This window comes from Artibeus jamaicensis, unplaced genomic scaffold, assembly GCF_021234435.1.
Source record: "Artibeus jamaicensis isolate MK-2021 breed Jamaican fruit bat unplaced genomic scaffold, CSHL_Jam_final scaffold_614, whole genome shotgun sequence".
NCBI classification, from domain to species: Eukaryota; Metazoa; Chordata; class Mammalia; order Chiroptera; family Phyllostomidae; genus Artibeus; species Artibeus jamaicensis.
In genome coordinates this window covers 7392016-7419211 of record NW_026522050.1, presented here as the reverse complement: position 1 = coordinate 7419211, position 27196 = coordinate 7392016, and the positions used below count along the sequence as shown (strand labels likewise).

The 27196-nt window shown below is 34.5% G+C and overlaps 2 protein-coding genes across 2 annotated transcripts; both read left to right on the top strand.

Moving 5' to 3' along the window:
- The first annotated feature begins 734 nt into the window (after positions 1-734).
- Positions 735-1721, top strand: LOC119054076 (olfactory receptor 1052). The gene has a single exon (XM_037151906.2). The coding sequence runs from the start codon at positions 735-737 to the stop codon at positions 1719-1721; it is 987 nt and encodes a 328-aa protein (XP_037007801.2).
- Positions 1722-14114: 12393 nt separating this feature from the next.
- Positions 14115-15050, top strand: LOC119054069 (olfactory receptor 1052). Its single transcript, XM_037151898.2, has one exon. It carries the CDS (start codon positions 14115-14117, stop codon positions 15048-15050), a length of 936 nt encoding a protein of 311 aa, XP_037007793.2.
- The last annotated feature ends 12146 nt before the right edge of the window (positions 15051-27196 follow it).

Sequence of the window (27196 nt, the reverse complement as noted above, 5' to 3'; positions counted from 1 at the left end):
TTTGATATTGATGAAAACCGAAGATGTGAGAGTGAAGTTACACAAGTAGAAAAAGGAATAATTTTCAAGTAAAATTACACTGCTATGTTTTGATTGGCCTTAATAGTAAATTGCAAATAAAAAAAATGTTCTGCCCCTTTTCCCTTCCTGTCTCAACTCTTTAGAGAGCAGAGTCATTGATCTTCTAAGCAGAAGGTGAAGCAAAAAAGTTTTGATGCTTGAGATTTAGAAAGGAGGGGGTTGGGTACTGTGAAAGTTGGTTTCATAAGTAAACTGGGTGTAAAAAATAGGAAGAATTTGAGCACAGAAAAACAAAAAATAAATGCTATCACAGAATGTCATTCAGTTTGTAGTTCATTTCATCAGAGGACTTGTAAATACCATAGAATGAGCCAGAGGCCTGGCACAAGGCATATCTGAGTAGGAATATCAGTTTCAACAATTAATACTTTTGTAATCTAAAAATTTCTTTATCCCAATTTTATGTTGTAGAAATGGAGAAACGAGGAATAAAATAACTGTAGTTCCAGTGGGGTTAATCATTATAGATGAGTTATCTAATACATATAAAGTCCACTGCTTGAAGTTAATTTATTTTCTTTATCTAACTACAGGGTAAACCCAAATGCTCCTTGCTATTATGGATACTGGATCATGGAGGAAGATGTCATTTATTTTTCATCTTAGTGATATTATTTTATTCTGCAACTAAAGAGCTGAATAAACCTGCAAGCATGGCAGGCTGGAATCACACAGGTGTCAAGGAATTCCTTCTGGTGGGTTTAACTGAAAATCCTAATTTGCAGATTCCTCTCTTTCTGCTTTTCACCCTTATTTATTTCATGACCCTGATGGGTAATTGGGGGATGATTGCCTTGATCAGGTTAAATGCCCAGCTTCATACTCCAATGTACTTCTTTCTTAGCAACCTCTCTTTTTGTGATATTTGCTACTCTACCATCTTTACCCCTAAGATGCTGGTCAATTTCTTATCAAAACGCAAGTCCAGCACATTTTCTGGCTGTGTTCTACAGAGTTTCTTTTTTGCCGTCTATGTAACCACAGAAGCCATCCTCCTGTCTATGATGGCTTATGACCGCTATGTAGCAATAGCTAATCCCTTGCTGTACACAGTCATTATGACCCAAAAAGTTTGTATTCAGATGGTCCTGGCATCTTACTTGGGTGGGTTGATTAATGCACTGACACAAACAATAGAGCTGCTCCAACTGGACTTCTGTGGTCCGAACATTGTGAATCATTATTTCTGTGACATCCCCCCTCTTCTGAAGCTCTCTTGCTCTGATGCACGTAACAATGAGATGCTGCTTTTGATCTTTTCTGGGGTCACTGCAGTGTTCACTTTCATCATCATCATGGTCTCCTATACCCGCATCATCATTGCCATCCAGAGAATTCGCTCAGCTGAGGGGAGGTGCAAAGCCTTCTCCACTTGTGCCTCCCACCTGACTGCTGTGACCTTATTCTATGGATCTGGAACATTTAGTTACATCCAGCCAAGCTCTCAGTATTCTCTGGAACAGGAGAAAGTCTCTGCTGTGTTTTATACTTTCGTGATCCCCTTGCTAAACCCACTGATTTATAGCCTAAGGAATAAGGATGTGAAAGATGCAGCAAGAAGGTCAATATGTGGAAAACAGCTTCAACTTCACTTGTTTTTGTCTATGACCTTTTCAGACATAATGTTAACCTGCAAATAGACACTTTCTTTAAATTTGTGTCAGAGACATAGGATCAAAACTGAACTATAATCAAGCTATCTACCTACCTAAAATGTGAGACATGAATGATAGTTATCTATTTTGAAATTTGTATTGTTCTTAAATCTCTTCTGTAAGTTTAAAATGTTTTTGCAAAAGCATACATGGAACTAGAAACTATTATGCTAAGTGAAATAAGCCAGTCAGTGAAAGACAAATACCATGTGATCTTATTTATAACCAGAGTCCAATGAACAAAATAAACTAGTGAGCAAAACAGAACCAGAGACACAGAAACGTGGTACAGACTGACCACTATGAGAGAGAAGAGGGGGATGGCAGAATAAAGAGGAAAGGATTAGTCAAAGAACATGTATTAATGATCCATGGGCATGGACAACAGAGTGGACACTGACTGAAGGAGTAAGTGGTAGGCTGAGTGGAGCAGAGCAAAGGGAAAAAATTAAGGCAACTGTAAAAACTAAACAATAAAAATATTTCAGACAAAAAGTTAGGAAAACATAGGGGAAGGGCTTATAAAATGATAAAATATTTTTACTTTTGGATAGATGGGGTAGCTTGTAATTAAAATCACATTTGTGCAAAATTACCAAGGAAAACAAGATATGAGACAGATTTTATCTGTTGATAAAATAAAGTAGCTATTACAAAAATGGGTGGTTTAGGACTCAGGGAGGTCTGAACATGGAGAAGTGAGCTGACTTTTATCTCACTGATTCCAGGCACTCTCAAAAAGTCAGGTCTGTGGTGCATGGAGATTTCTGCAAGCTCTCAGAAACCAGTAGAGCTTTTGGAAGATACTTTGTAGGTTTCTTCATATGTTATGATATTTCCTTTTAGAGCATTAGCCATATTCTGGGCCAGAGAGACCTGGAATAAACATATAAATAGAGACAGACAGACCATGGATGGTAGGTAGGTAGGTAGGTAGGTAGATGGTAGGTAGTCCATCTACAGGTGATAGGTAGATGGATGGATAGCTAGTTGATAGGTAGGTAGGTCAGTAGGTAGGTAGATAGATGGATAGATACACAGATATTAGATTAGATAGATAAATAGATAGATGATAGATAGATAGATAGATAGATAGACAGACAATAGATAATTGATGGACAGACTTAAAAGGAGAACTTCTTTTGAAATCAGGGAGGGACTTTGGGTGGTGTCCCAACCAATACAAATATTAAATCATTTGATCTACTAAAAAAAGGACCTACTGATTCTGAATTTGTGCCCTGTGACTGCTCTTGGGAAAAAAGAAAACAGCAGAGCTGTGTGTAAGCAGTTATGTAGGCTCAAAGGTAGACTGGATTACATATAGAACCTTAAACACACAGTTATTTTGTTCCACAAGAAATTGGAGGGAAGCAAGTGAGTGGAGAGTGCATGAACCTGGTTTGGGCCACAGAGGTAGGCTGAAATCTCCTTGCACTTTTGCTGTGCTTCGAAGACACACAGTCCTGCTAGTGGTGAGTCAGCAACAAACGTAATGTAGGTATCCTGAAAACATCTGCAGGACTTTGATCCTGCTCTAAGTTCGGCAGAGAAAGAAGCACTAGAACTCTCTTTAGCAAGCATAAGAAGGTTCAGACTCTAGATATTCAGACTGAGCTGGAAAGACAGAGTGAAATCTTCCAACTGTATGGACTTGGTTGGTGATGTCCTACCACAGGGAAAGGCTTGGATGATGCACAAGGCCAGCCCTTCAAGGCATTTGCTGCAGTTTGGAGATCTACAAAGCAAGAGGCTAAGTTCACACCTCTGAAGAGTTAAAACCAAACTTTCTGAAGTTTTTAAGGGAAGGCGAAAAGGGAAAGTGAGAGCTAGAGAGAGAGAGAGAGAGAGAGACCCACCTCTTAGCACCTTGGGAAATCTGCACAACTGAAACAGGGACAAGCCAGAAGAAAAATGAACTCTGACTGCAAAGTGCAGTGTCAGTTCAGTTAGTAACTGATTATTTACCTACCATCTCTTCCTCAGTGCCTTTTTAGAGAAAATGAAACACTCCCCCTTGGAAACTAACATCATCTCCAGGTTCTGTGAAACTTGTGTTCATATGCAAGAGTCAAAAAGTATAAAAAACTACAAAAAACCCACAAAGCATAGAAGAGCTATATGGAGAGCTAGAAAAAAAACTTAAAAAATACTATGATTAACATATTAAAGAATTTAAAGAACAAAGAGAAAACATTCTAAGATGAAATACTTCAAGAGAGAATTAAGTAAATTTAAACAGAAGCACTCTATAATCTGCTTCCATGAATTTGCTGTTTTAGAAACCTCTGCTAAGTGGAAGCATGCTGTGACTGGCTTATTTCACTTAGCATAATGTCCTCTAAGTTAATCCATGTTATTACAAATGGCAGAATTTCCTTCCTTTTTAAGGTTGACTAATACTTCATTGTATGAATATACCACATTTTCACCTGATGATGATCATTTGGGCTGTTTCCATATTTTGACTATTGTTAAGAGTGCTGCAGAGGCCAATAAAGTGTAAGTAACTCTGCGTGGTGGGGGAGGGAGCTCTTGTTCCATGAGTATAAAGTTTCAGTTATGCAAGATGGGCAATTTCTAGAGATCTGCAGTATAATGCACTATCCATCATTAAAAATACTATAATGTGTACTTAAAATGTTACACATTATAGAAAAGGTTAGATCTCATAGGAAGTATTCCTACACCAAGAAAACAAAACAAAGAAACATGAGGAAACTTCTAGAGGTGATGTCTGTGTTTACCACCTTGACTTTGGTGACGGTTTCCCAGGTGTGTGCATATGTCCAAATGCACAAAATTCTATGTATCAAATATGTGTGGTTTTTTTGAACATCAACTGTATCTATTAAAGCTGTTAAAAACAGATACAAATGGTGTTATGAAAAAATCCCACAAAAGCTGAAAATAAGAACTCAAAAGAAAAATTTAGAGTATATCAGACAAAGCATAAGACAGGATTAACAGTTTCAAACAGATGCCAATATAAATTAATCTAAACTAAAGCACAGAGAAGAGAAACATTAAGAACATAAAGCAGAGTATGAGACATACATGTGTGATATAGTCAAATGGTATGAAATACATGTAGTTTGTGTCACAGAATAAGAAGAGAGAATAGATACAATGAATATTTTAAGACAAAAAGACTAACTTTTTTTCAAAACTGATAAATCTTCAACAGATATATAAAAGAAGGGCAAAATATCCAAAGTCAACAAATGCAGAAAAACCCACATACAGATGCTTCATTGTAAAAACAAAACAAAACAAAACAAAAAAACAGTAAGACGTAGGGTCAGTTTTTCAAAGACATCATAAAATGTGAGACAAATGAATTGACATTTTTAAAGCATGAAAGGAAAAGAAAGTAAATGTTGAAAATTCTATTTTCAGGAGGAAAATCTTTTAAAATAGGTAGGAAATAGAAAGATATTATCAAAAGGCAAAAGCTGAAAGAATCTTTCTGACTATATAGTAAGAAGTAGCAAAAAAAGTTTTACCCATAAATAAACTATTCCAATGTAAATGCAGAATATAATGAAGAAAAATATCCACAAAGGTAAATATGCAAAAATATTAAAAATATTGACTGAATAAGAAGTACAAACTTCAAGTTATAAAGTAAGGCATGGGATATGAAGTACAGCATAAAGAATAAAGTCAGTAATACAATGACTATGTGTGTTGATAAATGGGTGCTACGCTTACTACAGTATATGACTATCTAATCACTATGTTATGAATGTAACACTAATGTAATATTGTATGTCAAATATAATAGAAAATAAATTTAAAACTATTTATTGATTAAAGCCACACCAAAATTAATTTTCCAAGGGAATTTTAACTTCGTGAAGCAAAATATAGGATGAAAATGACAAAAATAATAGAAAAAAATAAATAAACTATTGAAAGCTTTTTCTAATGTTAGGTGTGGTAAATTACTATTTTTAGAAAGATACCATTCACCTAGATTTCAGTTGGTTTTTCAGGTTGACTTTTCTATATTTTAGTTTTAATTCCAGGTTAGTTCTGGAAAGAGGTGAGTATAACTTTCACCTACTCTGCTGCTATCTTGGATCCTCTTTAAAAAAACTCTAACAAGAAAAAGATATACTAAAATTTATCTTGCAAGCAATAAAAGATTTAACCAAATACCTAGATAAAAGGCTGAGATCAAATTTAATAGTGACATGTTGATTAATTTAATAGTGCACTGTAAGGAAGGAATAAAGGTCAGAAGGAAAAACATAAACCTAACAGAGAGATGTTCCATGAACAATCAGGTCTGCCAATTATTACATATAAAAACAAAGATTAACAAACTCAGTCAAGGTTTATTAATCTTGTCATTATTGCCATTTTAGACTAGATAATTTTTGTGATATGGGCATCCTGTTCCTTGTAGGTTAACACGAGATGTCAACAACATCTCTCCTCCCCACTGAGGACAATTAAAAATGTCTGTAGAGCCCTGTCTGGTGTAGCTGAGTGGATTGAGCACAGGCCTGTGAAGCAAAGGGCCACCGGTTCGATTCCCATTCAGGGCATATGCCTGGGATGCAGGCCAGATCCCCAGTAGGGGACACGTGAGAGGCAACCACACATTGATGTTTCTCTCCCACTCTTTCTCCTTCCCTTCCCCTTTCTCTAAAAAATAAATAAATAAAATATTTTTAAAAAAAATGTCTGTAGACTTTGTCAAATATGCCCTGCAGCAGGGTGGGAGCAAATGGCCTAAACTGACAGCCAATATCTACTGTTTATAAGAGATACAAGGACACAGGCAGATAGAAAGTGAAAAGAAAGAAACAGTTACGTAGGGAAAGCTGGTGTCACTGGTTCACATTTGAAAAATCAAACATGATGGGGATTATTTTGTTTTGTTGATTAGACATTAAAATAAAGAACAAACCGATAATAACCAGAGGGGCTGGGGGAGGGGGATAATGGAAGAAAGAAGGAAAGGGTCCTCAAGGAACATGTATAAAAGACTCAAGGACAAAGACAAAGGGGGGTAGGATTGAGGGTGGAGGGAAAGTGGAGACAATTGTGTTTGAACAACAGTAAAAATAATCAGAGATACACTATGCGAAAATAAAAAAATAGAAAATCTCTATGCAGTATTTAAAAAAGAAGGAAAAAACATAAAGGGACAATTATTATTATTTTAAAAAAGGATAATTCTTAGTGTTAAAATATAAACAATTCTAAATTTATATTTACCTATTAATTTGCTTTAAAATACTTTTAGAAAGCTGATGAAAGTGAGATAATAAATTTCATAGATCTAACTGGAGGTTTTAAAAAGGCTCTCTGAGTAACTGAAATATCAAGCCAATAAAAATAAAATCACAGCACGAGCACTTTAATTGACCCATTTGAAGTACATGGACCACCATGCCACACTACAGAACACTCATTCTCTAAATGCATATGAAACATTAAAACTTGACTATTGTAGTGTTATAAATTTCTTTCTCTGATCACAGTATATTTGTTTATTTATTTATTTTGATCACAGTAAATTTAAATAAGAAAAGCCAAGTAATCAATCTTCGTAAGTTTGGAAATAAATAAACATATTCACAAATAAACTGTTCTTCAAAAAATCAATATGGAAAGTTTTTGAAATAAATCAAATTGAATAAAGTAAGAAGAAAAAGTAAATTAAAATAGAACATAATTTCGAAATTACATAATAAGAGAAAATCAATAAAGTCATTCTTTTAAAAGAATTATAAGTGATAAAACTGTAGCAAAATGGATCAGAAAAAAATGAGTAAAAACAAATTACTAATACCATTATGAAAAGGAAAATACCATTAGAGTTTCTATCACTATTAAAAAGTTTAGCCTGTCTGGTTCAGTGGATTGAGCGCAGGCCTGTGAACCAAAGGGTTGCAGGTTCAATTCCCATTCAGGGCACATGCCTGAGTTGCAGGCCAGGTCCCCAATGGAGGCCATGTGACAGGCAACCACACATTGGTGTTTCTCACCCTCTCTTTCTCCCTCCCTTACCCTCTCTGAAAATAAAAGAAAAAAAATTTTAAAACATTTCAAAAAGTTTCTAACATGAGATCTTAGCTGACACAAAAAGCTACTTGAGAAACAAGAGTTGCCAAAACAAGTACAAATCTAAATATTCCTAAGCATGTCTGAGATACTGAATTTATAATGATAAAACATATCCTAAAAGAAAACACCAGGTTTTTATGTTTCTCTGGTGATGTATTCGTGCTCTATAGGCAATAAGAAACATCATTTGAAGATTCTTTCAGAGAGAAAAGAAAGGAAAAGAAAAACTGATTTTATGGAACTGCTGAAACACTAATCTCAAAACCTGAAAAGGACATTACAAAGAGAGATAATTACGGGTTAGTGTATCTTATACCAGAAAAATCAAAAATTCTAGAGAAAATATTTGTAAGTATAAAGAGGGACTTATTCCAGGAACAGATGGTAGTTTTAACTGACTTAATAAAGGAAAAAGAATATAATTATCGTAAGAGATGCAGAAAATATTTATAATTTTAATATAAGTTTTAATAGTGATAAAAACTGAGCAAAATATTTGTAGAATATAAATATAAGCTAAAGTTATAGCCAGTGTTAATAAGACATCCAGCATTACCACACCCATGATTGATTTTGGGAGCAAGACAGAAATATTCACAGCAACCACCTCTATTGGAAATTATAACGCAGATCCTAGGCAGCACATACAGTCTAAAAAAATTAGCCTCAACAGAGAGCATTTTTGTTTCTGTATGTTTGTGGACAGACACACTCATCTCTAAGTAGAAGTCCGGGGACATAAGCCAGGCATCAATTCACCTTAATGCCGAACAGTTCTCCAAAGTGCCTGCACCATTTTCATCCACCTTTAGAGATGTGTGAGTAAATTATTTTGTTCATTAGATTCTACATGTAGGTGAGGTCAAGTTGGAACATTTTAGTTTAAGGTAAATAGTATATAAGTGTAGTAGGTAATGCATATGTTAAAATTTTTGTTTCATAAACTGCAGATAAGGCCCATTCTGGTTCCTGGGAGGGACAGCCAAGCTCCTGGGGCACCATTAAAGACCATTGTCTGGGGGCAAGTGGAGGCGTAGGGCCATTGTGTTCCAGGGAGGGACAGACAACCACCTGCCCCTGGGAACAGCTAACTGCCCAGGAAGAAAATATTGCAGTTTCTTCCACCTATTCTCCCTGAATTTCAAAACCCCTCACCGCACTTTGTTTACTCCCTATTATAAAACAATGTTGGCCTGGAAAGAAAATGTAAGACAATTTGTTTTAGGGTGTGAACACACTGTCTTCTCAGATCCTCAGCCATCTGAATGAAGTGCTGGTAAAGATTCAATTCCTGTGTCTGCTTATTGGGTTTAAGAGGCAGCAGAAACGCCCGTGTCTTTTGCAGTTTCAGTCAGATGGTATTTGTCTTTCTCAGACTAAATTATTTTGTTTAGCATAATGCTCTCCAGGTCCATCCAGACTATGGCAAAAAGTAAGGTTCCCTTCTTTCTTGTACCTGAGTAGTAGTAGTCCATTGTGTAAATGTATTATGGCTTTTCTGCTGCTCATCTGCTGATGGGCACTTGGGCTGTTTCTGGATCTTGGCTATTGTAAATGACCCTGCAATGTGAGGGATGCATATTAACAAATATATGCCAATTCCTTTTAAATAATACTAATAAAATTTTTATATGTAAAATTCAATTACAGAACTATAAGTAATCTAAATATAATATTTTTATTTTTATTTTTTTAGTTTATGTGAAGAATTTATTAAAGTTCATTAGAAAGTAACAGTTAAAGTTTCCCAGTGCTTTGCACAAATAAATATTTTGTAATTATTTGCTTATTGTTTTACATTACATAATAATTAGTTTTTTTTAATTTTTATTTAGTTATTTTTCAAGTACAGTTTTCTGTCTATTTCTCCCATCCCAGCCTCCTGATTTTTTTATTCAATATCAGTTTTATTTAACATCAGTTTTGTTGCTAGTAAAGTCATTAGGTTTTAGTTTGGGGACATATTTGGGTATCTAATGAGTGATATGAAGACATTTTCTAAAAATATTCTTTTAAACATGGTATTGCATGTACTTCAAAGAAATCATAGACCTACAGAGGATAAAGAACCTGATATGTACTTTTTAAATGTAATTATTTGATGTTTTCTTTTCAACTGAATTTCTACATACTTTGTTTTTATGTAATTTTTTGTACTTAATTTATAATTTTCTAGGAGAAAATAAATATTGGTCTGAGCATTTAATCTCTTTATATTAATTATGTATATTTCTTATGTAATTCTTTATATATAGACTGGGAGTGAATTATATGCTTTAAAAGAAACACTATGCACCAGGTACTTGAAATGCAGCAGGCCTTTTAAAATAATATCACAATTTGACCTAACATATGCTTAGAAAATAAACTAATTCTTACTTCTATCACCTGTCCCATTTGCTTATAATTTAGGGATTTAGGAAATTTGGATTTAAGGGGAAATTTCATTTTTTTATAATAAAAAATAAAAAATGTAAGAGAACAGTGAGAAATATTGCTACCTGAATCCCTTAACTAATTTTAGGGTAAAGGCAAAAATCCCCAAATGCTCTGTCAGCAAACATGTGCTAGAGTGAAGAAGTAAACATTGAAGAGATAGACTCCCAGATTCAGTCAAGTCAGTCTTATGGAAGCAATAGGTTTAATTTTCTTTTCTGCCATTCTCAAAATCCAAGGAAATACTGGAATAGCATTGCTTTGATCAGGTCTTACTCCACTACCTGAAATGCTATGCATGTTTGGGTTTTGATTTTGCTTGCGTGTGTGCGTGTTTGTGTGCTTTTGACAATGTAGCCCAGATCATGTGTTCTGAAAAGCTTCCCCTTCTAAAGCACAAAGCAGGCATCACTACTAGTTCTATTGCATTTTTCAGAGACTTTATAGGCTGTTTTTTACTTATCCTTGCCCCATATTTTCTTCTATGTATCATTATATTCAAGAAATTAAATGTCTTAAGGGAGTCATTAAATTCTTGAGATTTTCTTAAATCCCTCAAGAAGCACAGAACACATTCAACATATCCTTTTAATCAGAAGGTTAACCCCAGGGACCCTACTCCCCTTAGACTAAGGTAAATACAGAACTGAATGTGTTATCCAAATCTATCTTCTGAGATGATTGTATTTTGATTACCTCATGCTTGCTTTCTCACCCTGGAGGTTTACGCCTTTGGTTCTCATATATTAAAGAAGGTGGAATTTCAATGCTGCTACTTACAACTCCTATCATTCACTTAATTTCTGAATGACCATAAACATCAGATACATTGAATTGTTGTTTTTGTGTTTTGTTTTTGTCTTTGTTTAGGAGGTAATGTGTTAGAAATAAAACATGGGGATGAGAGATCATGAGGTTTTTACATGAGCTAAGGTGCTGGATACTTGTTCTTCCACTGGTAAGTTCTATTAACTTATTTGAATATCCCATGCACATACATCTTGCAAATCAGTTAAAAACACACAAAAAAAATAAAGATGGGAAAGAAAAATGATGCTCAGCTTTTAATCTGATAAACACTTAAAATGACGAGGAGTGGGATCCACTTGTAATTTGGCCACTTATTCCTACTCCTCATCCTACACTATTTCAACTTTCCACATTAACATCAAAATTGTTCTGCAAATTCTAATGGAACAATGGAAATGCAATGTTTTAATTTAATTTTAAATATTCTTTCCTAAAGTGTGGCAGACTCCAGCCAGCATAGTCTGCCTGTTGTGGCTGATGATGAGAATAAATGCATAGGCCATGAAAATTCTGTGGAGAAAAAGGGAACGGCAGGGCTACTCTCCAGAGTGCCTATGGGTGCCTCGGCCACTCCCTCAAGAGGGGAGCACCTGGACCCTTGCCTAGACAGGCTTTTATTGTTTTCCTCAGGTCTTACATCAGAGAAAGATTTATTATCTATTACACGGAATATTGTTATCTATATTTTAGGTACAATCAAGATGAAAATAGCATGCAGAGGGGAATGGCAAGGAGCTGATTAGCTCTCTCCTTGGGAAAACTCATACATGCTTTGGACATTACCTTGAAGATAGACAGTACACATTTGTTGTTTTAGCAAGAGCAAGCCATAACAATCCGTATGTACCTTCTAGGCCTGATTCTCACAAGAAAATTCAGTTTGAAGGTCTGGCTCCTGCCCACCACTTCGCTTCTGTAGGTTTTCCATACAGAGATGAGTCACATTTGCCAGACCAAAACAAATTGGTCCCCTACACTAAAGGATTAATTGAAATCCAACATAACTACTTATTTCCTTGGGGATTACTCACCTGTCAGCAATGAAGTCTAACATAGTCATCTGTTCATTTATTATTATTGTGGTAATCTGGCAATGGGCTCTTTTATGAGTTTTACTTACTGTCCTCAAAAGTAGTGTCTATGTCTCATAAGTGAAAGAATGAAGCCACCAAAATCATCATCTTTTATTTAATGGAGGTAAAGCTACCATAAAGTATTTATTTCTATTTTGATATAAATGTGAAAATATAGTTAAGTTATTCAGATAAAATGAAATAAAAATCAACAAATTTACATTGACTTAGTAGGAAAGACATTGCATATTTAAAGAAATGATTGCAACATAAAAATTATGAGGAAGTACCTACGTTTTAAAGATTTACTTTATTTTATGGGAACTCCTTTGTAGGTGACTGTCCCCTTATCTCTTGCTACTTCTAGGATTCTCTCTTTCACTTTAATCTCGACTAATATAATTATGATGTGCCTTGCTGTGTTCCTTCTTGGGTCCAACTTCTTTGGGACTCTCTGAGCTTCCTGGATTTCCTGGAAGTCTATTTTCTTTGCCAGAATGGGGAAGTTCTCTTTTATTATTTGTTCAAATAAGGTTTCCACTTGTTACTGGTTCCTCTTTCCCTATGGTACTCCTATAATTCAGATGTTGGAGCGTTTAAAGATGTCCTAGAGGTTCCTAAGCCTCTCCTCATTTTTTTGAATTCTTGTTTCTTCATATTTTTCTGTTTGGTCATTTTCATTTAGAAGGGAAGGACAGATAAAGTGCTTCTCAGATAAGATCAAATTCAAGGAGTTCATCATCACCAAGCCCTTATTATATGAAATGTTAAAGGGACTTACCTAAGAAAAAGAAGATAAAAAAGATGAACAGTGAAAGGACAGCAAACTCACAGTTATTGACAACCACACCTAAAACAAAAGCAAATTAAGAGGACAGCTAGATCAGGAGTGAACCATAGAAATGAAGATCACGTGAAGGGTTAGCAGCAGGGGAGTGGGAGAAGGAGAAGGGGGGAGAAGGTACAGAAAATAAATAGCATAGACAGTAGATAGAAAATAGGGGGAGGGTAAGAATAGTAGGGGAAATATAGAATCTAAAGAACTTGAGACACATGTTCATGAACTAAAAGGCGGAATGGTGGGGGAGGGGTGTGAAGGGGGGAGGGGAATAAAGGGGGGAAATAGAACAAATGTAATGGCATAATCAATAAAATAAAAAATATATATTATAAAAAAAGATTTATTTGATTTTATGGGTTTGCTCTGCTTTTTCTCAGAAAAAGCTTAGACTCCGTTTCCTGAGTTTCAGAGTGGTATTTCCAATGGATATGAAAGACCAATTATAGACTCTTGTTATCCACTGTGCTCCATATCCCATCTCAGAGTGCCCTCTCCCTTTTCCCAGCTAGCAGTCTTCTCCAAAGCCAGTGCCTCTGGCCAATTTCTAAGGGTGGCTCAGAGGTGGTGGAAGTCAGGACTCTGCCTTTCGTTACATCAAGTTTAAACAATGTGGAGTATCAACAAAACAGAAAGGCATAGGTAGAATATCTTGCTTCAAATTCCACAGTACAGTTTATTTTTCCATCTTGATATATTTGACATCAAGTACTTTTACATCCGAAATAGGGAGTTCAAAAGAGTTTCATGGTAACATAGATTAAAATATCAATTTTGAATAGTGTGCTTTCTAAACTGGATTTCTTTATATATTTTAGAATGAAATTTACTCATTCCCCCCCTTCACATTAAAACCAGCATTTTAAATGCACCCTGAAGCTGGAACATTAATGTTTTTATTTTTCACCATGGAATTAATTTCCTTACAGAACAGGAAAATAAACACTGCTTGAAAAGACTAGAGACTTTCCAGTTAAAAATTTCTAATTTTACAGATAAAACAACCAGAGCCGAGAAGTCAAGAACTCAAGCCACACAACCTGGTTAGGAACTGCAAGTAGTCTCAATGGTGTAGAATGGTTATTCTCCATTTACTCCCATCTTCTTATCATTAACAGGTTCCAAGAAAAACAGCACATGGCTGATGTTAATTTTACAGTGGTCACTGAGTTTATCCTTTTGGGGCTGACAGATCGTGCTGAACTGAAAGTGTTCCTCTTTGTGTTGTTTCTGCTCATCTACATGGTTTCTTTGGTGGGGAATCTAGGAATGCTCCTTCTAATCCACATAACTCCCAAACTTCAAACACCCATGTATCATTTCCTAAGCTGCCTGTCATTTGTTGATGCCTGCTATTCCTCAGTCTTTGCACCCCAAATGCTGCTGAACTTCTGTGTTGAATGGGATACAATTTCTTTTTCTGCATGCATTGTGCAATATTTTTTTTTCGTGTCACTCCTTACCACTGAGGGCTTCTTGCTGGCAGCAATGGCATACGACCGCTACATGGCCATTGTGAACCCTTTACTTTACACAGTGGCTATGACGAAAATAGTTTGTGTTGCCCTGGTCGTTGGATCATGTGTAGGAGGTTTAATCAACTCGCTGACACACACAATCGGCTTGGTGAAATTGTCTTTCTGTGGTCCCAATGTCATCCATCACTTCTTCTGCGACCTTCCCCCGCTGTTGACGCTCTCATGTTCTGACACATCCATGAATGAATTGTTGCTGTTAATCTTCTCTGGCGTTATTGCCATGATCACTTTCTTGACTGTGATGGTCTCCTACATCTTCATTGTCGCTGCTATCCTAAGGATCCGCTCAGCAGCGGGTAGACACAGAGCCTTCTCTACATGTGCATCCCACCTCACAGCTGTGACTTTATTCTACGGCTCTATAAGCTTCAGTTACATTCAACCAAGCTCCCAATATTCCTTAGAACAAGAAAAGGTGGTATCTGTTTTTTATACCCTTGTAATTCCTATGTTAAACCCATTGATTTATAGCCTGAGAAACAAAGAGGTGAAGGATGCTGTGAAAAGGGCTCTAGAAATGAAATGTTTTCCTTAACTTTATACCTTATGTGCCCTAAAGTAATCTATAAGCAAGTGCTTTTGATAATGATATCTATATGAATTTATTAAAACTTGGGTCCCCAAAATTGGATTCCTTTGGGTTTAGTCAATTGGAACCCTCTGTTTTACAATAGAAGAAAAAGGCTGAGAAGAATGACATGTTATAGTACATATACCTGGTTATTGTGTAAACTAACCTAAAAGCCATGTGAACATCTAAGTTAGTTATGTCTGGACAATTGTTGACATTATAATTCTTGCATATGAGTAGAAATAAACATATATTTAAAGATATCTAGACACAAAACACAAAAATAGAGAGATACAAATAAAATTTATAAATGATAAAATATATTTTAACTTGGTCTCTTTGTTGCACAGAAAACAAATAAAATACATTTCAAACAAAACATATCACATTGAGTTGTTCAACAAAACTGACAGATGCATGATCTTGAAATTAGCCTGTACTCTTTCAGTCTGATATTGTTCAGAAGAAAACTAAACACTGGATGACACCACAGAGAAAGAACTTAGTACTAGATCACCTCCACTCTCACAGTAGTTAGTCTAAGTCAGTGGTCCCCAATCTCCCCCCTTCTGGTCCCTGGATGCCTCTGCTATCACCATATGAATTTTGCCTCCTGTCTCCCTCCCACCACAACCTTGGTCTGTGGAAAAATTTTCTTCCATGAAACTTGTCCCTGGTGCCAAAAAAGTTGGAGATTGCTGGTGTGAACCATTTCCCTATTCCTGGACCCATTTCACATTACCACACATGAAACTGAACAGGATGGAATGCCATCATGTCACCATTTCACACAAATAGGCCACTAATTCTCAGGTAGATCTTACCCTGAAAAATTTTAGAAAGGATGCCTTCATGATAATGAGGGAATCATTAATAATCAGACTAATTTCCTCCTTTGCTTGAAGGATTTTCCAATATCTTAAAAAATATCTTTAAGGATATTCTTTAGACATTAAACAGAAAATTTCCTGAAGGTATTCTAGAGAAGGGAAATATGTGAAACCAGCTGTTTTCCATTTTATTCAAACTGTACATGCAGGTACATAATGGTAAAGTCAGACCATAATTACTGATCACTCATGGTGATCTTTTTTCCCTAACTTGCTGTAAAATGTCCTATCTGGAAAACAAATACGGTATACTATAGGACATCTTCATTTACAAATAAAATTGTTTAATTTGGGGGGGTTGCTTTATACACTGAGATAACTACAGGCTAGTAAGCTAAGCACCACAATGGGACAGCTGAATGCTCTATGAATATTAACTCATGTACTTACATAGCAGCTAGCTTAAAATCCTTTTCTCTCAGTGACGGCCAAAATCAAATAAATGAATGGTTCCAATATCTGTGAAGGGAGCAAACAAAAACATGTATTATATAATAGAAAATTATGAAAAGAAATTCATATAATGGTTTGCCTTTTAGAATGAAAAAATAACATCACCACCACCAATGCTGAGAACCTCATAAAACATTCATATAGCCCTTCATGGTTTTCTAGGATCATTTAATATGTTATTTGAAGTTGGGGGTCCATAAAGCTATATATGTGACATTTATGTATAAGGCATTCATGCAAATGCATTTGTATGAAAGTTTTTATTTTAAAAATAAAATACAAATACCATATGATCTCACCTTTAACAGGAAGCTAAACAATGAGACAAATAAGCAAGCAAAATAAGAACAAAGACACTGAAATAGAAAACAGGGGAAAGTGACCAGAGGGGAGAGGGGAGGGAATTTCAGGGGGAAAAGGAGAAGTATTTACAGGAACTAGTATTAAGGACACATGGACAACAACTAAGGGGGGTGGAAATGGGAGGGAGGTGGGGAGCACTGCGGGGAGGGCTGGGATGGGAGTAAAAAACAGAAAACTGTACTTGAACAATAATTAAATAAATTTTTAAAAAGAATAAAATACAAATATAATAATAATGATAATTAGTAAACATGGTTTTATATAGTTCTTCACACTTTTCAAAAGCATTCAATATCTTATACCCTTGAAATATTACCCTTATAACTCAGAAAAATAAATCAAACTATAAATTTAAAAAATTGTCTTACAATATACACTCTATAGAAGAGGGGACTGGCCCCCAGGATGCAGATAAAATTATCGTTTATTAAGTGTGCATGTGTAGGAGAGGGGATTATTTTATGGAAAAAGTGTTTAGATTTTTTCAAATACTGATCTTAAGCTTGTACATTATTGTATTATATAGGAACTGGATGCTATGATGAGAAATAAATTCTCTCTTCTAGAATTTTGAGGAAAAGAAAGGTTGTGGGGAAGCTGTGGGCTAGAAATGGAAAAAAAAGTAATATACCCTGCATTCATATTCTGAAAGCAAATGAAGCTTGGTCAAGAAGATTCAAAATGTCCTTAACTGATAAGTAGTAAATAGGAAACAAATGAAGATTTTTCCTATGAAATATCAGATGCTATGCCATCAATTGTCATGTGCACAAGTAAGAATTGAGAATGGTACTTGTAGCTCCAAGTCCTTCAGTTCTTGCATAAAATTGGTTACTGTTCAACCTCAACACTGGAGAAATCATGACTCAGTAGAGGTCTGCTTCACAAAACTTTCTTCTGAACTCTTAGAAAAATCTTTATCAAATAGGTATCAATTTTCTATTTCATGTGTGTGGCCTTGGGGCTTGTGATTTGGAAATTGGCCCAACTCATCAGGAAAATGAGTTGCTAGTACCACCTGGGTCGGGCATGGCTCCATCTGCATGGTGCTGGTATTTGACACTTACTAAGAAGAAACCCACACACCAATACAACAAATTGGCATTCCTAAGATTTGAGATTTGGTGTTGTGCTGTGAGCACACTATGATTATATAAATTGAAGCTTCAGTGACAGTTTTCAGTTGTCTTCAGTCAAATTGGCCTCTGGACAAATTCAAACTCCCAGAATCATGGGCATCTATTGATCATACTGCCATCTCATCTAAACACTAATCTAATTTTTTAAAATACCCCCTAAAATATTCCCATAGTTGTATACCTTCCATTAAATAAATCAGCCTTTATTAAATTTTATCAATTATATGATGACTTTTAAAAATTTAAGCAAGATGTAAATCACTCCTTAAAGTTTATATCAATTGGTCTTATATGTCTTATGAAATCTCAGAATTCATATATTCTCATTCTTCATTCTTAGGCTCCTGACATGTTAAGTTTTTGCTAGAATATGATCCTGAGTCTAATTTTTGTCACCATGGATATTTCCTAATATTTCTACTATTCTTTATGCAATATGGTTTCAAATCCTATCACTATTATGTTTACTCCTTACTGTGTCAATGTCAAAAGGCTGAATGGAATAAATAGTAAAAGACCACAGATTTTTAAATCACAGAAGCATTGTATCAAAATTATTGTTCTACCCCTTCCTAAAGTGCAAATTTAGAGAATTCGTAAAATTCTTCTGAGCCACCTATAATATCAGTCATATGAATTGGAATATTTAATTAAATAAGAACACATAATGATTGGAAATAACAATTGTGAAATGCCTGGAAAATACTAGGTGTTTAGGCATTTAATAAATAGAAACCATTCCAGCTAAGATCCTTCTTAACATTTGATTGCCAAAGAAAAAAGGAGTACTCTTGTTAACAAAATTAATTCTAATATTCCCTAATTTTTAGTCTGTTTTCATGATTGCTTCATTTTTAAATGATTGTACATTTTTAGCATCTTTTATATCTGTGTGTTTGTTTGAATGCACTTGACTTAGCTTAGTGATCTATGTATTGCGATTTGCCTCTCCACCATTTTTAAATGCAGTCTATTATTTCATCTTGTATTTATTCCCTTTTATATTTTTTATTCTTTTCTCCAAGTAACCAATATAGTATTTTGGTAACTATAACCAAAAGTAATTTCTAAAAATTACTTTTATGTTCAGCCAACACAATGACAAAGATGTTGAAACTGATATTTATCTGTGTCATAATTGGCGGAATTACCTCTGATATTAAAAGGCAATCTAATTTGTGAAAACAACACACAAATCCTATTTAATAATTGCTTCTGCCTCTTTGGGGTTGTCTCAACTTAAAATATTATATATTTCCCATAATTACTACCAATAATAATGTATTTTGAAGCAGATAGTCATTAATAAATAAAGTGAAATAACACTTTAAAATTAAGAATAATATGCATATATATGCATATATAATGAATAATATGCATATGTAATTATGCATATATAATTGTGGATAATATGCATATATAATTCTAAATACTGGAAGAGTTAATTTTAATAAACCAACTTTTCCTTGCAGAGCTTTATACAAGACAAGAACATCAACAATTTTCTCTAAAACAGAGAAAAGACCAAATACATGAATTGGTACAATTTGGAAAGTTAGCACAGGGCCTTACTCTCCCTAGGCTTCCCTTGAGCTGTTTTAGCAAAGTTTAGTGTTCACAGAATCACTGGGGAAACCATCCTCCAAAGGCCATAAGTCTAATATAAACATAAGTCAGAAGAGTATGAGAAAAATTCAGGTTCCTCTCACTCCAGGTAGGTGTTGTATTTAGTGTTCTAACAAAGAAGTTACAAATTCGTTTCCTGAAAGCTTTTTAAAAACAACAGTTCTCAATACTTGCTGTGAATGGAATGTGAAGTAAAATAATCTGCCTCAAATACATTCCAATTATCGAGATGATTACTAGGTTTATTCTGTATTTCCTCAGTTCTCTATATTTAAAGCTTCATACATCTATGTACATATAATTATACCAATGGCAAAAGGAATTATACCAATTTATTTAAAGGAATTCTTTAACATCTAAGATTGATTACTGCGAATCATTGAATTTTCCTAAACCTGAAGAAAGATTAATAATTTATCTGGCGCTATTATCAGAACTAATTATTAGACTTGAAAATTTATTGTATATAACAGACTTTATAGCAAAAGAAACACACCATATGGAATGCAGTCCAGATGAAAATTATTATTTATTAAATTATGACTAAAGAAACAAATTTGGAATCAGTGAATAAAAAAAGTCATCATCAAAGTAAAAAAAAGTTTTTGTGCCCACCAGTAAATGAGGGGATCAAAAAACTGTGGTACAATCACACAATGGAATACCATGCACGGAAAGAAAGAAGGAACTCCTACCCTTCGTGATAGCATGGATAGAACTGGAGAGCCTTATGCTAAGGGAAATAAGCCAGGTGGTGAAAGACAAATACCTTGTGATCTCACTTATAAGTGGAACCTAATCAACAAAACAAACAAGTAAGCAAAATAGAACCAGGGACACTGAAATAAAGAACAAATATTATTCAAAGAATAATAGCATATTATATTTTCCTGTTAGTCTCACAATTAAAAAAAGCTTTCTTTAAGCATCATTTTACCAAGTATTCCCCAAATGCATTAGACATCAGAACCTTACTTTTCATGTATTTTGAGTAATGTATAAAGACTGACTAAAATTAATCTAACTATCTGTATTTTTCTGGATAAAAAGCTAGGTCAATAATGTGATTTAACATGCCAAAAGCATATGCATTGCCCTGAAAATTAGGTTCAAGATTTTTTGATGGAAATAATTAAAATATATTGAAAAGTTTTCTGATTAAATCTTAATTTAAAAAAAGATCTCATGTGAACTAATATAAGCCATTTGATAAAAATGCTATAGGAAATCAAATGATGAAGTGAAAAATATCTGTTGGAGGGGCAAAGAATGAGTTCCTGGAGCAAGCAATTTTAACATTTTTATGAGAGAGAATATTTTATTTTTTTACTCTCTTCTCTGGACACCCTTGAATTTCACCTTTCATTCTTATACGTAATATATTATGTTTTATTAAATGTTATATATATATCTGTGTACACACAATGGACACATATTTATGTATGTATATATTGTTTTTATCATTTAATGCATTTGTCATGTGTATTTGTTTTGTCAAAGTTAAAAAGATGTCACAGAGAAAATTTTTCTAGATGTCTCAGAAATTTACCTACTAAATATTGAGTGCTTGTGCTTGTTGTTAATGAATGCTGTTCCTTGAAATCTGAAGCTCTTGCCTTGTGTTCTGGGATCTGGACTATACTGTTACGAAGGCTCTAGCTCTTGAAATCTGTCTGTTAAACAAACATTCCTATTAGGGCTCTCCAAGGGTATTTTAATTTCTTGAGGGGCTCTTATGTGGTGCATAATGCCAACTTGTATCTCTTGGTGCAACTTTGAGATGAGTAAACTTTTGAATCAGGCTAAATTTTTATACTTGTGATAAATGGATTTACTGTGGATTATTGTTGGCTTAAAACTATACTGTTTTCTAAAAATACTAGTGAATTGAATTCACATATTTAAGCTGTACCTTTGGTTATTTTTCCTTTTTCTCTTATCTCTTGCAGAGCCTTTGCAGAGGAGTAAAATAAATGGCTGACAGAAACTCCAGCGTGGTCACGGAATTCATCCTCCTGGGCTTGACCAACAGCCCCCAACTGAATACCGTCCTTTTCGTGCTGTTCATCGTGATCTATCTCATTACTGTGGTGGGCAATGTCTGGGTTATGGTACTCATTCTGGCTAGTGCCCAGCTCCATTCTCCAAAGTACTTTTTTCTTTGCCAGTTGGCTTTCTTAGATTTCTGCTATTCCTCAGTCTTTATTCCTAAAATGTTAGTGAACTATGTAACAGGGCAGAGGGTCATCTCCTATCTCGGCTGCCTCCTTCAGTATTCCTTTGTCAGCATGCTCCTGACCACTGAATGCTTCCTTCTGGCTGCAATGGCCTATGACCGGTATGTTGCCATTTGCCACCCACTTCACTACAGAGGTCTCATGACCCCCACATTGTGCATCTACCTGGTGACTGCTTCCTACCTACTAGGTTGTGCTAACTCACTCACTCAACTGAGTAGCTTGCTCAGTCTGTCTTTTTGTGGGCCCAATGTCATTAACCATTATTTTTGTGATATTCCATTGCTGTTTCAACTTTCCTGTTCTGACACCCAGTACAGTGAGGTCTTATTTTCAGTCCTCTCTGGAGTGACATCAGTGACTACCTTTCTGATGGTGGTTAGTTCCTATTTGGGAATCCTCCGGACTGTACTGAAGGCACACTGGACAAGGAATATATATAAAGCTTTCTCCACATGTGCTTCCCACTTAACGGTAGTGACTCTCTTCTACGGAACAGTAGTATTTACTTACCTGGGAACCACCTCCTGCTACCAACAGGATAGAGCCAAAATCCTGTCCATGTTTTACACCCTTTTGCTGCCCATACTAAATCTTCTGATATATAGCGTGAGGAACACAGAAGCCAAAGAAGAAATGACGAGAATGATTATTAGAAAAATATTTGCTCGGTATCCATAAATTTTCAAATGAAAACATTTAAGAAATATTTACTGATGCTACAAGCAGGTACATTGTTAACTCCCTGTGGAGCTTGGAGAGAGGAAGGATGGTATTTTCAAGGATTTTAGAACATGGTCATTAGACCAAAATCAACAAAACAGAAGCATATTAAATTAAATATAAAGGTGAAATAAAAGGAGATGAGTATCCTAAAATATAAAATTACAAATGAGGGCATTATTTAGGGATATCATGGTAAAACTAGGAGGAATCCAGACATCTTCAGAGATTTCTTACTCATGCAGTAAATTGTTAAGCTGAACTTTCTCAATAGTTTTAGGTTTTAATATAACAGGACAACAAAAAGGAACTTTTCAAGTCTGGTAAGTCCTTATTTATATACAAAGATACTTTCTCCAACAGTTACTAAAGGACCATATAAACAAGCAAGTATTTACCTGGAATTTGCTTCATTTGTTTCTGCACTTTGTGCTGATGTTGTTTCTGACAAGGCTTTTTACTTTTTTGGAGTTAAACCAGTCACTTAATGGAATTTAATAGCATGTGAGTGAATATGGTCTCTTTGCTTAGATCTATAAGCAGCCTAATGATATGTGTTTGAATTTGTTGCTATTAAAAACCACTGTTAGAAGTACAAGGCTTTTAACAATATACAGTAATGATGTGTTAATATACAGCTATATCTATATGTCAATGTCTCTATAGCTATCCACCTGTACGGTTTGTATGATAAGATTAAGGCATTAAGGTGTGGATTCAACTTTAATTCATAGTGGCCAAGCAGCATAATATATGTGTGAATATTACATATTTAAATATTCAAAAATTTTGCAGGGTTAAGCAACACAATGATAAAAACATATTAGGTAGAGAAATATGGAATTGAAAAGGTCAGGGCACATGTTATATTTGACTTTTATTATTGAACTAAAGTCATAAAGAGAAGAGAGAGATTAGATTTGTTTTATAGAGTTTGAAGGAATACAGTTATAAGAATTTTAGAAGTTTTACACTAAATGCACTTGAAAATCAAAGAAATATATCTTTAACAGTATCTTAACTATTTAGAAGCTATATGAAGGCACATTTTGACTCAATGTAATAAGATTTTATAATACATAACATACCAAGATCATGAAATGTGAAAAAAATTATTTGGAAGATTCAACCCAAAGATGGAGGAGAATTTGGTGAGACTTTGTAGGGAGCAGTTTCAGCATCAGAGGAATGGTTATATGGTTAGCCTCTAAGAGTTTTTTTTTGTTTGTTTGTTTGTTTGTTTCCTTAAAATTAGGCATTCTGCTAATGACTGTTAAATAGACTATAACTGATGAATTTTAAAGAGCTGATAAGGCCTGTTTTGGGTACCATGTTCTTTTTTCAGAATCATAGAAATTCATAATTGAATGGAACCTTAGAATCTGTTCAGAAAACCAAGTACTGAAGGGGAGAAATAAAACAAAAAGCTATATGTATATGTATAAACGGACCTTATTACTCATTGGGTAATTAGTGGCATTCTGAATTTCAGCTCAGTTCTCTTTTCCTGCATATGGTGTTAAAAAGCCACTTTTCCACTGTAAGATATCTAAGAAAGTCTGAGTGAGAAATAAATTTATACTTTTATCAGACATCTGACCATTTTATATTTCACCCTAGAAAAATAGTATTTTTAAGTGTCATTCAAATTTCTCAAATCCAGCATTTTAAATTAATCTGTTACTCCTGTATTAAATTTCTATTTTATATTATCTTCCTCTAGATAAAAGTGTCTAGATACACTCAGGCAAACAAGACAATTCCTGGCAAGTGAGCCAAATAACCTTAAAGTAAGTTTCCTCTTTTTTTTTGTATCATTGCTGCTATCTCAGTTCATGTCTGTATGTTCTCTAACCTTAACTCTTGATAAGTTTTCTGACTTCTTCCATTGCTTAGTTTCCCCTTAATACATCCCAATCTTTCCTGTCATGGTTCTTTCCTTAGTGACAAATATTTTTTTCTCCTTTTAATAAGAAATCCAAATTCTTTGAGCTGCTTATACTAATCATTTGATTTTTGCATCCACTCCTATTGCCTCTTCATTCTCCAACCACATATTGTAGATTCTGTGTAGTAAGTGGCTTACTGTTTTCAATTTACCAGGGTGTGAGTTTTTTACTCTCTACCCTTGCTTATGTCTTTATCAGGAATTCTTCCTCTTACAATACAATAATTGTACTCAAAGACCAATAAGAAGAATCTCCAGCTCTCTAAAAGTTTTCCTCAAAATTCCTTGAGAATATTGGGTTCCATTCTCCATTGCTCTACCACTGAACATTGTAGTGTAAAGTGGATTGTAGATTTTTGTTTTCACTTCCAACTCCTCTTCTGGGCTGTTTATTCCTGTGAGGAAAAGACTGCATCTTATTCATTTTCAGAGCTTCAGGATTACTGGAAAAGTTATGTGATACTGATCACATAAGAGGGGCTCATAGTAGATCATTAATTACTTCAATGGATTATTTTCTTGCCTATAATGTATTAGCATATTTAATGTTGAAATGTAAATAAATTAATTAAAACACTTTTAAAAGTTCAAAGTTTTTTCATCTAGTACAGTTAAAAAACTCAGCCACTAGTTGGAAGCAGGTTTTCAATATTTAAAGTGATGAGTATACACATAGTAAACAAGCAGGAGGAGGCACCCCTCATGTATAGTAATGAAATAAGTAGTAATAAGGTAACTTGTGATTTATTAAAACTCTATTAAATACAGATCTTGGGAGGATGTAAGTGGTCAATGTAAGAAAAATTATGATGAAACAGTCATCGGGGGAAATGTTCAGAGAAATAAAATTTTGTCCTGACCACTCTAGAATGCCTTACACAGATATGTAAAGGAAAGTTGCAGTTTTGGCCCCAAAATACTACCTGTGGTTATTCATCTAAAGGAAACAAATCAATGTGTATTCTGCATTACATTTAAAAAATAAATGGAGAAAATTTATGATTAATGGAATTGCCCAACAGTGGAGAAAAATAATAAATGTGGATTAATGGCTGTAATAGATTACTATAAAGTTATTCATACTAAGAAAACAAAATAAATAATGATTGGCTATCTATTATATTGTCAATAAAATGTGCAAGGCGTTTTAAATATATATAATTTAATATTATCTTCACGAACATATGAGGCATGTATTATTATTTTAACTTTGCAGACATGGGCACAGGATCGAAGAGATTAAGACATTTTCACCTGGCCATAATTCTAGTTAATATTTTTGGACAGAAACTCAGAATTATGGTTCCCAAATCTAAACATTTTTAACTATAGTGTTGAGTCTTCATTTGAAAAGTTGTAATTACATATATTTGGAAATTTAAAAGCACTAACAATATGTGTGGAGTCTTTTTAGATTAAAATAATTGTGGTGATATTGATTAATAAGATTATATAAGTTTCAACTGTTTTCTTAACAGAGAAATGTCAGTATGCACATGAAAGTAGAATATACTGTCAGAACCTGATTCTCAAATGCCATCCTCCCTGGGGAAGTGGTTGTTTCTGCAGTTAAATCCAGAAAAATATAAGATGTGCCTAGAACACATTGTGCAAACAGAATTTAAGAGGTGGAAAACAGCAAACACAAATGACAAGAATATATCTGAAAAGCAAAGTACACAGGAACTATTTGATGATGGTTTAATTAGCAAAGTTAGAACAATTTGAGCAAGAAAAATGATGGTAGTATTGGATAATAATGCCAAAGAACAAAATAAGCATCAGCTAGCACACATTGGTAAAACCAGCTTACTCAATAAACACAAACATAGAAAAGAATGAAAAATTCTTCTTTACAGAATCATTTCAGTGAAAATACCTGGAGCTCAGTCTAGGTAGCTCAGTTGGTTAGAATATCATCCTGATAGGCCAAAATTGCAGGTTCGATGCTTGGTCAGGGCACATACTGGAATCCACAAATGAATGCATAAATAAGTGGAAGAACAAGCCAATGATTATGTGTGTCTCTCCCTTCCTCTCTCTAAAATCAATATTTAAAAAAATTAAAAATAAATACAGGAAAATGCATTGAAAAAATAAGGGAAATGGAAATTTACTAGCAAAACACCACAGTAATAATTGGTGCAAACAACATATTGATGAATGCCATTAAATATAAATAAAATAGCACATACTCAATGTTTTTCATATAAGGTGAGACATTTATTTATAGAGAGGTAGATATAGTTATGTATCTCTATATAAGTTAATTACAATGTGAGAAATTTAAGTCTACATAAAGAAGTCTGGCATTTAATGACTTTTCCATTTGCCTGAATCTCACTTGCTCCAGATATTTTTATGGCTCTCTACTTCATTTTTTTAAGTGTGACCCTATCACTGCAGTTGTTCCTGAAAAAAAATAACTGTTTTTAAGAGACAAAGTTCAGCTGTCTTCAGGCACCTTCTCCATTTTGCTTTTCTCTGCAGCTCTTATCACCATTGACATTACAGTTACCCTTCTCCTCGTTAGAACACTTTTCCTGCTCAGTCAGCATAGCCCCCTTCACCGACGTGCCCTCTGCCTGGACAGTTCCTCCCATGTACTGTACCTAAATGATTCACTCTTCTCTCCTGGAAATATTTGTCTAAACCAACATTTAGTTATCCTTGCCCAAGGACATTTTAAAAATCATTTTTATTGTTATTCTGTTACAGTTGCCCCAACTTT

Excerpts from the sequence above, each read along its gene's own strand:
- LOC119054076 (XM_037151906.2), top strand. The coding sequence starts at position 735 with ATGGCAGGCTGGAATCACACAGGTGTCAAGGAATTCCTTCTGGTGGGT.
- LOC119054069 (XM_037151898.2), top strand. The coding sequence starts at position 14,115 with ATGGCTGATGTTAATTTTACAGTGGTCACTGAGTTTATCCTTTTGGGG.